This window comes from Pristis pectinata, chromosome 13 (genome assembly GCF_009764475.1).
Source record: "Pristis pectinata isolate sPriPec2 chromosome 13, sPriPec2.1.pri, whole genome shotgun sequence".
NCBI classification, from domain to species: Eukaryota; Metazoa; Chordata; class Chondrichthyes; order Rhinopristiformes; family Pristidae; genus Pristis; species Pristis pectinata.
The window spans coordinates 49023223-49040939 of NC_067417.1; the positions used below are offsets into that span (position 1 = coordinate 49023223).

Here is a 17717-nt window from a genome sequence, read left to right on the forward strand (position 1 = left end):
TACACCCTCTCTCTCTCTCAATGTTCATCATTTCCACTACTGCACATTCTTTCTCCTTATCAACAGCTCCTGCAGATGTTGATTATCTGCATGAATAAAACAGGGAGAATATTTCCCTTTGTTAATACCTACCAGAAAGCGGTCAGAGTCTGGAAATTGATTGTTTCCAGCACATGCTCAGGGGCATTTAACTCCAGCAACAACATGATGAAGATTCGATGGTATGGCAGCTGCTGAAACTCACTCTGACGTACTTCATGATCTTGCAGTAGGACTCCTACAACAATCCCCAGTACCTGCACAACATTAGATTTGTAAGTATTAAAACAAACTGAATTCCTGCGAAGGTGCTAGTTCATACAGCTCCAGTTACTCCACTCACCCATGACCAATCTTCAGGACCTTCTAGATACATGCACCAGCAGGGTACCCGATTATGAAAAGACTGATAATGTCCACACTTAATATTAGACTTTTCTGCACGGGTTCAACAACTGCAAGCTTGCCCAACTTTCCCCCTTCAGGTGCACTGATATTAACTGAAACACTACAACTGTTGTCCAAGTGACACTGGCTGCCTCAGCACAGCCTCAAGCTTGAACTCTGGACCTCAGGTTTCTACAGCTTAGTCTTACGTCATGAAAAATTGACACTGATGCTGACAGACCAACATTGGTAACAAGAGATCAGCTACTTTGAGGCTTGTTACCAAATTGCATTGTCTGGATTAAAGGTGATCCAGTACTTTCATTTTGGCAATACATTTCTCAACGCATTTCCTCCTCCTCTCTTCTTCCCTATATGCCTCTAACTCCCACTACCAGGCCAGTTGAAAGTTAACTGCTCTGATTAGCTCAAGGCAATAAATGCCAAAGACAATGGTTAACAGATCAAACTCCTCCAGAATTTTAACGTGACATTTTGTTTGAAAAACATTACCCAATTCTACTGAGGCTTAACCTGTTGGTGATTTTACATTTGAAGGACCAACCTGATCATTAAATTCTGTACAATTCTAAAAAAAAATTATTGAGTGACCCAGCTGATAAATAATAACAAAAGTGGAAACTGGCTCCTACCTAACTACTGTTAAATTGTTTTGATAATACTAGAAAGCACAGAGCTGAGTATTTGACGTATCTAGAACAAAAGGATAACTATCACCGATTCAGAATGGCCTCAGTGCTGACCTGGAAGCGGATCAGCCCCTGAATCAGTTAATGGACTATTCAAGGGAGACCAACAACTGAGGGAGTGAAATGGTTCTGTACACATCCTGCAATTCAAACTCATCAATCCAAATGAAAGCCGAGTCCGAGTGATGAGAGGAACCTGTTGATTTGGATGAGCTTTGCTCCCTTGCCAAATCTCACTCAACAATTAAACAAAGCCACCGGTGGCAAAGGCATTTGCCTGTAGAATCTACTCACCTTGTTGAGAAGATTGATTTTAGTGACCGTGTTGGTAGCCTCTCCAGAGTGTTTGACCAGCAGAGCTATCAATCTGACAAAAGCATCTAGGTTGTGATAGCACTTGGCCCTGATCATTGTGGGATTGGCGGTAGGATTATGCTGTTGCTCCTGTTGTGCGCGGTAACTAATTTCAACACACATTTCAGTACAGAGACGGAAAAAACGAGTAATCAGGTCATCAGTCTTCAAAATTCCCTGCTGGTGCATCTGTAGAGATAATAGAATTTCAACTTCCAACAAGAAACACTGCATCAACAAATTCCATGTTCACACTTACATACTTTAATAGATCAACTGCAAACGTTCTATGGTATCCAACTGTCAAAGTGAGAAGTAAAATAAGGTAGATCACCATTTAGATTATTCCTCAGTGATTGAGAGGCCAGTAGACGAAAGGAATAGTTGTTATAACAAAAAAAAAATCCAAATTATACCTTATAAAGAGAAACAGGTGACGTGAAAGAGCAGAAAGATTGAAAATCTCACAATACAAGCAACACACCAAGTGATTTAAAATTCAATTTTCCATTTGTTTTTAAGGCTGGAGTTCAGGAGTGAGAACTGACAGGTGTTGGGGATTGGCAAGGAGGAGAAGCAAGAGCTAGAATGTGTAGGGACCGAGTGCTGAAGGTGTGTGGGGGAAGCAAGAGTAGTAGGTGTTTGGGAGAGGGGTGGTGAGAGAGTAAGATAGAAGAAAGTGGGGAAGCAAATGCTAGAGCATATTTACACAGTTCTACCCCTCTCAGCTTTCTAGTCCCCTCTTCACCACCACCCTCTCCTGCTCTTACCCCACAATCTCCCCAACCCATTCACAGAACAAGTGGCACTAGTCAGAACCCTTATCTGAAATTCTGGAGTTTTATCAGGTGAAGTCACTCAAAGTAGGAGGAAGGAGATGGAGGATGCAGGGCCCCACATTAGGGGAGAGATCAGTATGAGAATGGGGTGGCTGATCCAAAACCTGAGGAGACGTGATGGGAAAATGTAGCCCCAGTTGATATTATAACACTAAGCTTGGAAAGACTTACCGATATGCACACTGGTACGTAAGTGACACTCACTTTTTGGATACTTAGGAAAAAAAAATCCTTGGAAAATCTACTGATACACCAGATTTAATAGTAAATTAAAATGCAAGGAGATGTGGGGTAGACAGTGGGAGGTTTTTTTTGGAGAGTTAATGAACTGCGGAATACACTACTTGAGTTGCTGACTGAAGCACAGGCCATATCAACATTTGAGATTAGAATCCCTTTTATTCCCTTCAATTATTAGGATTACCCACATCTTTACAACAAATACCACATGGACCATTTGTGCCAAACAGCCTATTTCCTTGCTTCAAATTCCACAATCACGTGGGTTTCAACAGTTTTTCACCTTGCACATCAGACAAGATTGCACTGGACTGCAAGTAACTTCCATTAGCTATCTCCATGGTTATTCTCAACCACTACCCTTGTCCTTACCTGCCCAACAAAGGCAGAAAACGCTTTAGTGCTGTCTCGTCCAGCCGCTGCCGAGTGGTACAGGTTTACCCATTCCCTCAGTAAATACTCGGCTTTCTCCCGAAGCCCAGGCGGGTCGTCATATTCTGAGGCCTGTGATATCCCAGAATGCATCATAAAGTTGGGACCACCATGTGCACGATCCATCATAGCTTCGTAGTTTGCTCTAAGGAGATCCATGAGCTGTGGTAATCTGTTCAGGAAACAAACCCTAGATAGTCATCAGCACCTCTGAATCATGGTGGAAGTCCCAAATCATAAATCTTACTGAAAACTATCATATCGAGACTGATTTACAAAATATGCTTTTTGCAACATGTATAGACAAATACCAATGTTCCGGAACACTGAGGTCCTTCGCAGACAAGGAAACAGATGAAAACAACAGAATGGAGACAGAAGAGACTGCAGATACTGGAAGTCTGGAGCAACACACACAAAATGTCAGAGAGGTCTGACATTTTTGTGTGTGTTGTTGAAACCAGTAGATTTGAGAGAGGTGATTGACGACAAGATGAAATATGCTTTGGGATGTTTTGACAATAGCCAGTTCAACAGGAAAAATGCCGCACGACCTCCACTAATAACATCGAGTTCCCCAAATCTCATCATTAAAACTTGGTTTACATCATTCTGAAAGGACTAGATTTCAATTACCATCTTAAACCTATTCCCAAACCAACTCTAATACATACCCTTCAGGTGCATTTCCTCTGGAATGAGCACTGATCCTCATAAGTGTTTCAATAGTGTTGAATAAATCTGCTTCAGTAACATGGCTAATGCTTCTCTCGTCTACCAAAAGAATCTTCACCAACTGCATGGCAAAGGCTACAGCCATGTAATTCAGGCCGTTCTCCATTGACTGTCAGAATAAAATCATTCCCATTAGTTCAGAAAAAAGGACCACAACATACATTACAGACATAAAAACCCTCGAACCCATCAGATTAGGAGCAACATACAACTTCCACAAAATGTTCTCTCAAGTTGTATTTCTGAGACTCTCACTAAAGAGTTAAGAGTTCACACAGTGCTCTACACATTCTATCTTCACTTTTAATTAGAGCACCAAAGAACAGCATTATCAGAAATTATGTAAAATAACTCCCCACACAAGGGAGCTCCTGCAGGTGGGAAAATGCAACTTGATGGAGCTTCCAAGCAAACTATTTGTCATCCAGCTGCAGTCTAGGATCGATTTCATTGCAATAGCATTGCAGGGTGACTGCACCAACATCCTTCACCAAGTCGGAGCCAAATAATCTGTATGTTAAAGCTCAGACATGTAACGAGTAAGCGTTGTCAATTGTCTCGTTATAAAATGCTAATAGTAGTAATTTTAACAACTGTTTAAATTTTTGGCATAAAGCAAGACCATTAAAAAGCCTCCAAAAATCACAAGGATTTACTGCTGAGTTGAAAGCGTTGACAGTTTTATTTAAGTATTCTACACTTGAAATATCTTGTAGCTGGGAACAAATGTAATCTCAGGCATAACATAACCTCCTATCCCATTTCCTCTCTTTTACAAGGACACAGTTTTTGTTAATTGTGGAGATTAACATTATCATTATTAGTTTACACCTAATCTTCTCTCCCATGACCAAAGCAGAGGTGGAGCTTTCAAGATGGTATTGAGAACCTTGAGGCCATGCACGAGGAGCGCACAGAAATCCAGTGTAAGCAGGAGTGTATCAGCTCTCAAACTACCTACCCACCTGCCCCATCAGCCACTTCCTGCTCCATCTATGGAGGATCTGGAGTTCCCACACTGGCCTCATTTCCACCTCAGAACCAAATCATCCTTAATCCTGAGGTACGTGATGATGCACCAAACCATTCAGCATTCTATACCATTCTAAAATGCCATGTAATAGGTATAACCTCATGGCTAGTTATAGTGATTGCTGTTTCAACTAGAAGTTTCTTCATTGCTGAGGTGTGTATTTTCAAACTTAACTTTGCAGTGCCTGAACACAAAATACTTTTCCATTCACTGAGTTGGTAAAGCTTTTAAAATTTAGACATCTTTCTGCATATTGTTATTACTGGACACAATTATCTCTCTCCTTCATTCCATGTTAAACCATTTGCATTAAAGTTGTTTAATAATGCAACAAAATAGCACTCCAATTGTTTCAGTATTCCTTGGGAATATTATAGATTCCAATGGTTTTCCATGGCTTGGAGTTTTTAAAACAATGGGAAAAATGTTCTGCCCAAGGGTTGAGTGGCTCATTGGCCACTGGATATTGCCCCTAGTGTGCAGGTGAGTGGCAAAATTTGGGGGGGGTAGTTGATGAGCATGTAGGACAATATATAAAAAATGGTATTAACACAAAATTAGTTAAATGGGTAGTTGATGGTCAGCACAGATTCGGTGGGCTGAAGGGCCTGTTTCTGTGCTGTGTCCCTCTACAACTCTCTAACAGTTGCTGAATTCAGAAGCTAGTAACATCCGGATTACTAAATGCAACTCCCATCGTTGAAAGCTCAAAGCAGAACACGCAGTGTTCTGACTTAGACTGAAAAGTTGCTGAGACACACTGCTCACAAGTTAAAGGAAAAGCACAGGACCCTTGGTAAGAACATTTTGCCTTTGATTTAAAAATTGGAATGTACAGTATTGATTGCAATACACCAAGCTTCATGTTTTCTGACCTTTACATGCTGGCTTGTATGTCCTTACCTGGGCTAGGTGGATATCATACTGCTGCATGTTCACTAGATGATGCCTAATGAGCAATTCCACAGCATCCACATTATACTTGTACTCATCACGGCACTCAATTAGGCACCTATTTGAACAAACAAGGAACCAGTTACAAGCTGTCTGAACAGAGGCCACATACAAGTATAATCATTTGTACTGCGTTTATATGCTGATGGCATGGTGAAGATTCCTCTTCATCATTGCTAATCTCTTCTATCGCTCAAAACATCTGATCTCTAATTAAGGCCTATCGCACATTTCCGATTTTCTCTGCTCTGCTATTGGTGGCTGAGTCATCAAATGTCCAGGCTCCAAAAATTATATTCCTTCAAACTCTTAACAGCTCAACCTTAGCCTCTTCCTTTATTAGTCCCTTAAAACCTAACTCTGAACAAGATTTTGATCACTTGGCTTAATATTTTGTTGTGGCTTGTGCATCATTTTAATTGATAACATGTTTATTTTAAAGATTCTTTGTGTCATTGGACAGCAAAATCTCTACATAAATGATAGCCGTTGGTGGTTTGCATATAGTTCACAATTATGCTCAGTACCAGAATTTCTAACTGAACCAGCATTAAGGGAAAGAATTACACACAGTGGCAGAAGTGCTGTGACAGATTTCTCTCCACCCATTAATAATAAACATAGGCAGCTAATATTTGGAAATTCAAAGACACCTGCTATTCATCAGTAAATGGTAGTTGTGTGTTAAATACCACGTCTCACAGCATCTGCCACCTCTGAAGATTGAACACTATTTAGTATTAAGTGATATTTGCTTTTCCATGCCACTCTGGCTTGACAAGAACCCAGCACATAATCTACTCCCAGATTAAAAATGGCTCTGCACAAATCTTAAACATGAGACTCCCTACTATTTCTCAAACTCTTCTTGAAATTGCTTATAGTGATAATAACCCAGTGAGAACTGCATCAGTAGGCATTTCTGCTTTAACATCCAGGGTCCCGTGGAACAAGCTGCAAAGGCAATGAAATATCACTCCACGTTGCTTACTCACCTGGTGATTTTATTGTTACACCACTGAGATCCATAGGCACGCCCATCCTGCAGAGCTTTCAAAACCAACAAATGGCATTCTCTGTATCGAAGCAAGAGGTCTGAGTCTGCACCACTAGTGGCGTCCAGCAGTCCCTCCACGGCCTTCAATTAAAAGTGTCAGACATCATATTCATGCACAATTAGTTCTAATATCAGGAAGTTACAAAATCATAGTCCTGGTTTCCGAATAATCAGATTCATAGAGTAATAGAGTTGTACAGCACAGAAACAGGCCCTTCGGCCCACCACGTCCATGACAACCTTTTTGCCCATCCACACTAATCCCACTTGTCAGAACTAGGTCCGCATTCTTCTATGCCTTGTCTATTTAAGTACCTGTCTAAATGTTCCTTAAATGTAGTGACTGTATCTGACTCCACCACCTCTTCTAACAATGACTTCCAGATATCAACCACTGTATAAAAAACTTTCCTCTCAAATCACCTTTAAATCTCATTCCTCTCACCTTAAACCCATACCCTCTTGTTTTTGATACCCCCACCATGGGAAAAAGATTGACTATCTATCCTATCTAGGCCCCTTATCTTTTATATCTCTATCAGGTCACCCCTCAGCCTCTTTCACTCCAGGGAAATAACTCAGTCTATCCAACCTCACCCCATAACTGACACAACATTCAGACACAACATCCTGGTGAATCTGCTCTGTACTCTCCAGTTTAGCCATATCCTTCCTGTGGTGTGGCAACCAGAATTGCAGACAGTACTCTGCCTAACCAGTGTTTTGTGAAGTTGCAACATAATGTCCCAATGTTTATATTCTATGCCCCTCTGAAGGCAAGCATGCTGTATGCCTTTTCACCACCTTTCCACCTGTGCTGCCACTTTTAGGGTACCATGGACTAAACCCCCAGGTCCCTCTGTTCATCAAATGTTCCTTAGCGCCCTACCATTTACTGTATCTCCTCTACTCTTACTTGACTTCCCAAAATACATCACCTTGCATTAAATTCCATCTGTCAATGCTCTGCCTAAATTTCCACTTGATTTAAATCCTTCTACAGCCTTAGACAACCTTCCACAACACTAAGTTTCATGTCATCTGCAAATTTACCAAATCAGACCTCCTCCATTCATACCCAAGTCATTGATATAAAACCACAAACAACAAACTGATCCCTGCGGTACACCATTACTGTCACAGACTTCCATTTAGGAAAAGTACTCTTCCACCACTACCCTCTGCCTCCAATGGCATCTTGCATGGATCCCATGTGCCTTAACCTTCCGGACGAACCTACCACATGGACCTTGTCAAATGCCTTACGCAAGCCCATATAGACACTTCTATCGCTCTGCCTTCAACCTTCTTAGTCATCTCCTTAAAGAACTCAATCGAATTAGTGAGGCAGGATTTCCCCCACAAAAAGCCATGCTGACTGTCCCCAGTCTGCCCCTGTCTTTCTAATTGTACATAAATCCTATCCCTTAGGATTTTCTCCAATAATTTCACTACCACTAACATAACTATCACCGGTATGTAGTTACCCTGGCTTATCCCTGCTACCCTTAAATAAAAGAACATTAGCAATCCTCCAGTCCTCTGGCACTTCACCTGTGGCTAACGAAGATACACAAATCTCCGTTAGGGACCCAGCTATCTCCTCCCTTGTTCCCAATGCAACCTGGGATAGATCTCATCCTGGGTATTAGTCATCCCATAACATCTAACACTTCTTCCTTCTTACTACTGACTTGTTCCAGATTATCCACGTACCCTGAACTCATCATCTTCCATGTCCTTCTCCTTGTTGAACATAGACGAGATGGGTTCATTTCAGACCTCACCCACATGGCTTGACTCCACACAAAGATTACCCCTTTGATCTATTTCCCAGGCTACCCTCTTGATGTATTTGTAGAATGCATTGGGATTCCCCTTGATCTTACTTGCCAAGGATATTTCATGGCCCTTTTTTTGCCTCTTAATTTCTTTAAGTCCTCTCCTTCCTACTGTATATTCCTCAAAAGACTTCCTTGATTCCAGTTCCCCATACCTGCCATACATTTCCTTCTTTTTCCTAATTAAACCTTTAATATCCTTGGTCATCCAAGGTTCCCTAATCTTTCCATTTTTCTCTTTCACCCTTACCAGAACATGAACTCTTTTACTCTATTTTAACACATTCTCAAACATCTGTCCCCAATCTACTTTCACCACATTCTCTGCTATATGCTATTGAAGTCGGCCTTGCCCAACTCAAGACCCTAACTTAAGAACCAACTTCCAGAATCATGGTCACTAAAAGCCAGTTCCAAATAGAGCTCAGTTTCTTAAATACTCAAGTTAATAAAGATAAGCTACCTTGGGATATTTCAGTAGCTAAGTGACTGAATAGGGTACTTACCTTCTGCAAGAGGCCAAGAGCAGCAATAGCATCACGTGAATTCCTGGCCATTACCACAGCTTCCAGTAGATTACGAAGTGCCTGAGCCTGAGGGTTCATGGCCAGAGATGGTGGAATTGCATGCAGGTGTTGTTCCAGTTCTGTGATGCACTTGTCATAAATCTGTGCAATATCGTCAGTTGCCCAAGCTTGCTGTGAACGGTCAAAGATAAGTGTGAAAGACATTGCTGGTTTTATAGAACGATGCAAGAAATTGTTCACAGTTTCTATGTAAATAGAATTCTATAGCACAACTAAACCATTATGTACTGAAATACCACATTAGCAAGAATTTAAGTTGTAATCACTAAAATTGAAGCAGCAAAACTCAGAATTCAAAACTATCAACATTTTGCACAACATTGGCAATAATTAATCAGTAAAATTTCACAAAATCAGAGGGAAAAAAATCTGTATTATGTTATAGCTTCTAAAATACCTGCATGGGCTTGGCCAAGAAGCCCGTGGGCTGTGAAATATCATTGCTTGGTAAGAATCCTGGGATGTTGCGTGCAAACTCTTCATAGACAGCCAGTTGTTTGGGATCTACACCACCCACCTAAAAATAGAAAAAAATGATAGACTAAGCCATTCATACCCCCTTAGCACCAATCAGTTAATATTTTAAATTAGTGCTAAATGAGAAACTCAATTCCCATAGCAATTTATATAACAATTAATTCACTATTTCTGCACTGTGACTTAAGTGCTTAGCTGATTAAGTTGGGAAGGAATGTAGGCGTAGCATCAAAGTCATTCTTCACAGATGTAATATTTAACGAACAATACCATTTCTATAGACATTTTCTTTTACTGAGACACAAGGTGCTAAAATTGTTCTGCTAACACAATTTCACTCAACTCAAATATCTGGACACAGAGTTGATATACACAATTGAAAAATAGTCAAGAAAAGTACACCCATTCCAGGACAGGTGAAATGGGGTGGGAAGAGATATTATTGAAATTTCTTGACATCTGCTATGTGGTGGATGTTAATTATTTGTCTGCCTGGACACTTCAGATAAAATCTCTACAGCAATTCCAGGATGTCAAAATGGTCCAAAGTCTGCAAAGTATCAGATCTCATGGACAAGTTTTATTTGGTCCTTATTTCTGTAATTTTTTTTCCCCCAATTCCATGAAACCTTTCAGTCAAAAGTGTTATAGGGATAACATTTCGATGCATTTTATTAGCCTGTAATCAATTTAAGGCTACTTCAGAAGAAAACATATTAAAATACATGCATGACCAGCGGTGTACTACAGAGATCAGCACTGGGACTCTTATTGTTTGCAATATACATTAATAACTATTTGGATAAGAATATAGAAGACTTGATTAGTAAGTTTAGAGATGACAAGAAAAGCTGGTGGTGCTGTCGATAGTGAGGAAGATGGTCTAAAAGATAAAGGACGATATTGATCAGTTAGTAAGATGGGTGAGTAATGACAGGTGGACTTCAATCCTGACAAGTCTGAGGTGATGCACTTCAGCAGGACTAATAAGTGCAGGACTTGCACAATGAATGGTTAGGCCTGATGGGAGTACTGAGGAACAGAGGGACCTATATGTACAAGTCCAAGGATTCCTGAAGGTGACAGCTCAGGTAGATAAGGTGGTGAAGAAGGCACATGGATGAGACAGGACACAGAATACAAGAGCGGGGAGGTTATGGCGCAACTTTTATAAAACATTGGTTAGGCCACAGCTGAACTACTGTGCGCATTTCTGGTTGCCAGACAAAAGGAAAGAGATGACTGCATAAGTGGGTGCAGAGGAGATTCACCAGGGCGTTGCCTGGGTGAGAGCAGCTCAGCTGTGAGGAAAGACGGGAAAAAAAACTAGGCGTTTTTCTTGGAGCAGTGGAGGCCGAGGAGGGGCTGAAAGAGGTTTACATAATTGTGAGGGCCACTGATAAGGTAGATAGTAATTTTCTTTCGATAGCAGAGGTATCCAAAACTAGAGGGTATAGGCTTAGGATGAAAGCTGAGGTTTCAAGGTGATCAGAAGAAGAACATTTCTCCCCCCACTGAGGATGGTTGGAATCTGGAACGCACTGCCCGACTGATGGAGGCAGGTACTCTCAGAACACTGAAGTATTGGTATTGGTTTATTATTGTCACTTGTACCGAGGTACAGTGAAAAACTTGTCTTACAAACCGATCTTACAGGTCAATTCATTACACAGTGCAGTTACATCAAGTTAGTACAGAGTGCATTGATGTAGTACAGGTAAAAACAATAACAGTACAGAGTAAAGTGTCACAGCTACAGAGAGAGTGCAGTGCAATAAGGTGCAAGGTCACAACAAGGTAGATCATGAGGCCGTAGGTCATAGACCATCTCATTGTATAAGGGAACTGTTCAATAGTCTTATCACAGTGGGGTAGAAGCTGTCCTTAAGTCTGGTGGTACGTGCCCTCAAGGCACTTGTATCTTCTACCCGATGGAAGAGTGGAGAAGAGAGAATGTCCCGGGTGGGTGAGGTCCTTGATTATTCTAGCTGCTTCACCAAGACAATGAGAGGTAAAGACAGAGTCCAAGGAAGGGAGACTGGTGTCCATGATGCACTGGGCTGTGTCCACAACTCTCTGCAGCTTCTTGTGGTCTTGGGCAGAGCAGTTGCCATACCAAGCTGTGATACATCCTGATAGGATGCTTTCTATGGTGCATCGGTAAAAGTTGGTGAGAGTCAAAGGGGACAAACCGAATTTCTTTAGCCTCCTAAGGAAGTAGAGGCACTGGTGAGCTTTCTTGGCCATGGCATCCACGTAGTTATCCTGATGAGCACTTAAATCACCAATGCATAGAAGGTTATAGACCAAGTGCTGAAAAATGGGATTAGTATAGATAGGTACTTGACGGTTGGCATGGACACGCTGGGCCAAGGAGCCCATTTCTGTGCTGTATGGCAGTGCTTTTTAAGGGCGATCTTTATATCCATCCAATAAAGATTTCCCACAGCAACTTTTCTGTAAATTTCACAGACACAAAATTTAAAAAAAAATCAAACCTTCAATCTGATTTGCTCAGGCATACGCTCAGCCTGGTAGGTCAGTACTACAGGATCACAGTATCGCCGACCTTCCTGCCTGGCATGCTTCCGAAGTTCAAATTCCTACAAAATTCAAACAAAATATTAACTGGATGCAGAATGACAAACTTGGGATAGGAGCAAAGAGAAGGCGAGAAACTTACTGTTGCAAGTCGTTTGTCCATTTCAGGGCCTGCTTTTTCAACAGCTGTTTTCTGAATAAAACAACATGCAAGCTCACAGTTGTCTTGTGCTATCTGGGCAGCTGCTTGTTCCATCATCTCCCTCTGTTGTGGGGATGCAGCCTACAGAGAAAATTAACAAATTTCAGATTCAATGAGAGAATGCACATCAAGCAATTATCCAACAGTTTTTTGTCCAAACAACCTAAACTGATTTTAAATTCTCTGCCTTCAGAACATTTGCAAAAAAAACTACTCTGGGCTCAACCAATACTTCTTTCAAGCAAGACATTAACAAAGCTACTTAATAGATCATTCTAGACATCAAGTGGAAACCCCGAAGCACCCAAACCACATTAAATTTTGTAGGTAAATTCAAACAAAACTAGCCTATTTTAAACTGTTCCTTGGTTTGAATGAGAGCATCAATAATCAAGAGAGCTCATATTAAAAACCAAGGATATCCTTTAGCACCATAGCGTAGCCTATGTTGGTATGAAGGCCCAGACACAGGTTTAAAAATAGTGCAGGAAAAATGGACAAGTCAAAAGTCAACAGGTCAATAAAAGTGGTAAAAGTACAAGTGCACACTGCTTGAAAAAAGTATTGATGGGATGCTAAAACAACACTAGGTAAAATTAAATACCAATATACAACTTACTTATTAAAGCATATTGCTCCAATGTAGTTCAGAACCGAAGTATTAAAAATTGTCTTCATGTTTAACAGGCACCCAAGTATCCCTTCTCGGCACACTAACTCCTTGGATATCCTGCAGTGACTTATTTAAAACTCACTATTGGCATGCAGATAATTTTTTGATAACCAGATTTTGTTCAATTGCCTATCCTTCAGCTTTAGACTCCAACCCCATCTCCGATGGTCAGCCCATTAGTGATAATCATGGCTTCAGATGCCATTGTGAGGTACACAAAATTTACAAATGTCCTGATGTAGTCAAACAGGAAGTCCCTCCATTACACGTTAGTTATTACATCAGAATGGAACCCACATGGCTAAAAAGAAATCCTAAGGAAACATTCCATCATCATCCGAGGTTATGGACTTGCATCGTCCTGGCGAGTCCATAGCCAGGCACCACGGAAAGAGCAATAATTTGCATGAAATTTCCTTCTTTCAAGAGCATGTTAAAACCAGCAAGCACTTATCTAACTGCAGGCTCTAGTAGGAAAGGAATGCATTCTACTCAAGGGAGATTTACTAACCCGTAGAGCAGTGGCAAAGTTGTTTTTTAGGTTTGTAGCAATGCTCATTAGTAATGGCTCCCTGCACGTAATCATGGCCATCCCTGCCGTCAAGTTACGCATCATGTGGTGTGCTGCAACTCGCATCCGCGACTCCTCAGAATCCAGAGCAAAATCTTTGCGGACTATCTGTTCGCAGGTGGTCATGGCAATTTTGATTGAACGGTCAACGACAGGATGAACAAGCTCCTGCACAGCACGGTCTATTGCTTGCCGAACATATGACTTCAGCTGTGGATGGGCTTGGAACAAAGGAATCTGAAAAGTGAAGCAATAAATTAAACAGAGCCAGGTTATCAAAGTGCTTTGCACAAGCAGATGCTCCTGAATTTAAAATTTATTAACAAAATACTTCTTAAACCAAAAGGAATCTTAGATCAATTCTGAAGAAACTTGGAAAACAAGTTTATTTAACTAGTTTAAGTAAACCAAGGTTAAAAGCACAAATGCAATCATTTGAAAGCCATTAAAATTCCAATACAAATTGCATACATCCATTGTATTTAAGGGTCATTAATTATGGATATTAACATACTATTTTCCAAACCAACCAGTATTGCCCTCAGAATGGGAAGTCTCGATATTTCCTCGCAAGGGCTGAAGGTGAAAATTAAAATCAATGTTCTACTTGAATAGTACCTTCTGCAATCAGTAAAAGTTGGAAGTAGCAGCACTATGGGAGCACGTCTGATGTACTTCCTCAGATAAAACCAGTATCCAACCTCGCAGATGATTAACAAATGGATTGAGACAGGGTGCATTGACAACAGTGGAGCTGGTAATGGCAATGCTTTGCATGTTTCTTGTACATAATTTAATCTCCGCACTCCATCCAAAACAGAAATCATATCTGTAAAAGTTTAATGTTATCTTGGAAATAGATTTTTGCATCACTTTGAAACTATGAATTAATTATTGTGTAAATGAAAATGTGAGAGCCAAGCTAAAGAAGAAATAACCAAAAATAAGCTCAGAATCATGTTGCTTCAGGCACATTATCACAGCTGAGTAATAATTCTTCAAGCTGTATTATAACTGCCTTAGTCAGTATTGGTTTTGTAGTGTTGGATGTACAGTAAGTGTGACTGTGATACGACCCCTACCTGCTCTGAGACTTCCAGAGATGTTGAAAGGTGCTGAAAAAAATGCAAATCTTTGCGCTTTTTTTTCTTTCAGCAGCCTTCCCATACACTCAAATCTGACTCATTATAACATCTAATTTAGCATCTTGCTGTTCCTTGGTTAAATTGCTGATGGATTTCATGCCTAAAGTAACTAGAAAGAATTTAAGAGCTAATGGAATGAAGGCTAGCACTGTATCTTGTGCTTGCACTAAACATTTACGAGGCATAGATGTTGAAGTATCACAGATACTGAATGTCACCTTGCCTGTTATTGATACATTATAAAGAAACAACCTTACATTTGGATTGACTGTAATGTGAGGAGCCAAGGCAGCCAGTGAATATACATTGATGTCGTGGTAGCTGAACTGTGGCTGTGGAGGGCCAGTGGCGGTACACGTGGTGGTTGTTGCTGGAGTCACTGATGCAGCTGGAAAGCAAAAGCGCAAAATTAATTCTACAAATTCTTGTCTTGTTGCTGACTTATAAAATTCCAAGACCCTGCAAGTGGTATTCATGTTTCAGGGAGTAAAGTTCATTTTCCAAAGAAATGCAGAAATACATCAGTGAAATTTAGGGATACAGAGGCACACTTCCAGTAACTTGGAAACAAAAGAAATAACAACAGAAATTAATACGTTTCAACTGCAATTTATATCTACAGACCAGAATCAATTATTCTGTATAAATAATACAGTACTCAATTTAAAAATAAAATACCATATAATCTTCTTATCTGAAGTAAAAAATGCACACAGTTGGAGTATTCCAACGTGTCCAGGTGTGACAAAGATTACTCTGTGACCCATCAGCATCAGGCCCATGTCAGGAACCCTTGTACAAGGAATGTCATGTTTCAGTGCCACACTTTCCCAATGCAGCACTGATGCCAGACCCGACTGAGGTTTCACAAGTTGTATAGTAGGAAATATTTGTCAGTTTGTCACCAATTTTTCACCTATAATCTTAATAAACCTCATTAAAAAGAACGCTTTAAAATAATTTAGAAAAAACATCACAGAGTACTCAATTAAATGTTTCTAGGAATGCATGGATTAACACAGGTACATTGAATTACAGGTGAATTATTGTAATGATAGCCCAGTTAACCTTCCATTAGCAAGCTCCTCTGGAAGATGAAATGGGAGCAATAACCTATTGAATATTAATTACAAAGCGCTGCATTAGGATAAATTTGTGCAGTGTAGACAGATTTAATCTGCAGTAATCCAATGGGCATTTAAAAACATCACTACTTCCTCTTTATGGTATGGTTCCCTCCCCTTCCCATGGACTGTGGAGCCTAGAAGGAAACATTCAAATGATCTTTAAGAAAGAGGTCAGATAGCAAAGAAATTTAGTTGGTCAACTATTTCAATGGTACATTAATAAATCTCAAATCTCCATGGAAAATTCATGAGCTCCTTCCATCACAGAAAATTTTGTAAAATTGCAAAAAATTTTAAATTACACATAAAACCATGTTGTTTAACTTTCACATACTACTACAACATTGAGCACCTCCAAGGTGGGAGAAATATCAGATTAATGCTTCATTCAACTGCTCTGTCGAGGGAAAAGTAACCATACAGGGTATTAGTTATGTACAATCCAGACCATATTCTTGCTTATCTGAATGCTGGAAATATATCAAGACCCTATCAGAAATGAAATACTGCTGTACTCTCAGCAAGACAGCTGAGAAAGGAAAAGCAGCAAGTTTTCCGAGTTATGTGGAAGGTCTAAAGCTGAACTGATGGCGGTCCCCCAAATTTCTGGAATGATGGCAACATTTTGTTTGGATACAGAAATCTGACGGAACTGAAGTTCCTTCATTGTTCCAAATGCTGCCACGGATACAGCTCAGTTGTGACCAGAATTTCAGGGACAGATATTCTTTTGTGATCCAGGGCACCAAAATGGCAGCACAATAAAGCACTGCGAGTACAAGGAACGCTGGGAGGGAAGAACCAAGTGTAATTGTTTACAGATATTGGCTAACAACTGCAAGACAAAGCAGCTGACTTCCTACTGAAGAATCTCTGACCTGAAACTGTTTGTCTTTCCACAGATGCCGCCTGACCTGCAGAGTGTTTCCAGCATTTTGTTTTTAATCTACAACCTTTTTTTCTCTAAAGAGCTGTGATATGACCGAATGGTGCCCCATGTAGGAAAATACCACAGTTAGTGAATGTATGTTTGTTCCAACATGAGTGGAAACACCACTTCAAAATGTGATAAACCAGAGCAACTGAAAAAGATGTTTATTAAATTTAATTTTTCCAAACGTCAATTGTCTAAAATATAGTGCTTTTACAAAACAAAAAATTGACATGGTTTCCCATGAAATTTAAAAAACAGCTTTAGTTGCAGAAGTCATGACAAATTTTACATCTATTGGGAAAAATAGTTACTGAAACCTGTGAATAAGAATATTTGAATGTACCATTAACTGTTTGGCCCTGATCATCATTTGTAAGAATATAAACAGAATTTGCTTCCCATTGAAAGATAAGCAAATCAACTGCAAGCTATTTATTTTGCACTACTAACAGCTAAATAACTTTCAATGTAAAAGTATTTGCATCTGTGCTGCTGTTGTCTTACTTTTTGTAAATAATGTCTCTTACTACCATAGAAGCAGATTCTTGATTATCTGGGCAAATAAAAAGAAACAACTTTTGGATGTTGGAAAGAGAGATGTTTGGGTATGAAATGAAAACCTGACCCAACCACCAACTGATCAGAGCCTCACCAACCACAACTTATTTTTTTATTAAAAAAAGCACTCGACCCTGCCATTGTCACATCAGCAACAATTCAAACACGCTACTGGTTTAAGAATGTAACATCAAATTAACACACCAGAAACTCTCAACTTTCTGAAAATTACTTTTTCACTAGAGAAATCATCCTGATCATGGCACAACACAGTTCAATAT

The 17717-nt window shown here is 40.1% G+C and overlaps 1 protein-coding gene across 4 annotated transcripts in view; it reads right to left on the reverse strand.

Moving 5' to 3' along the window:
* Positions 1-17717, reverse strand: part of cnot1 (CCR4-NOT transcription complex, subunit 1) — a 156652-nt gene that overhangs the window by 25539 nt on the left and 113396 nt on the right. For all 4 annotated transcript variants that reach the window (XM_052028159.1, XM_052028160.1, XM_052028161.1 and 1 more), the window contains 12 exons: positions 15075-15205; positions 13613-13909; positions 12369-12509; positions 12184-12288; positions 9606-9725; positions 9128-9319; positions 6719-6861; positions 5673-5781; positions 3676-3845; positions 2942-3173; positions 1431-1679; positions 133-296 (listed from right to left, as the gene is read on the reverse strand). In XM_052028159.1, the coding sequence (XP_051884119.1) occupies positions 133-296; positions 1431-1679; positions 2942-3173; positions 3676-3845; positions 5673-5781; positions 6719-6861; positions 9128-9319; positions 9606-9725; positions 12184-12288; positions 12369-12509; positions 13613-13909; positions 15075-15205 (2053 nt within the window). The remainder of the gene's footprint in view (positions 1-132; positions 297-1430; positions 1680-2941; positions 3174-3675; positions 3846-5672; positions 5782-6718; positions 6862-9127; positions 9320-9605; positions 9726-12183; positions 12289-12368; positions 12510-13612; positions 13910-15074; positions 15206-17717) is intronic.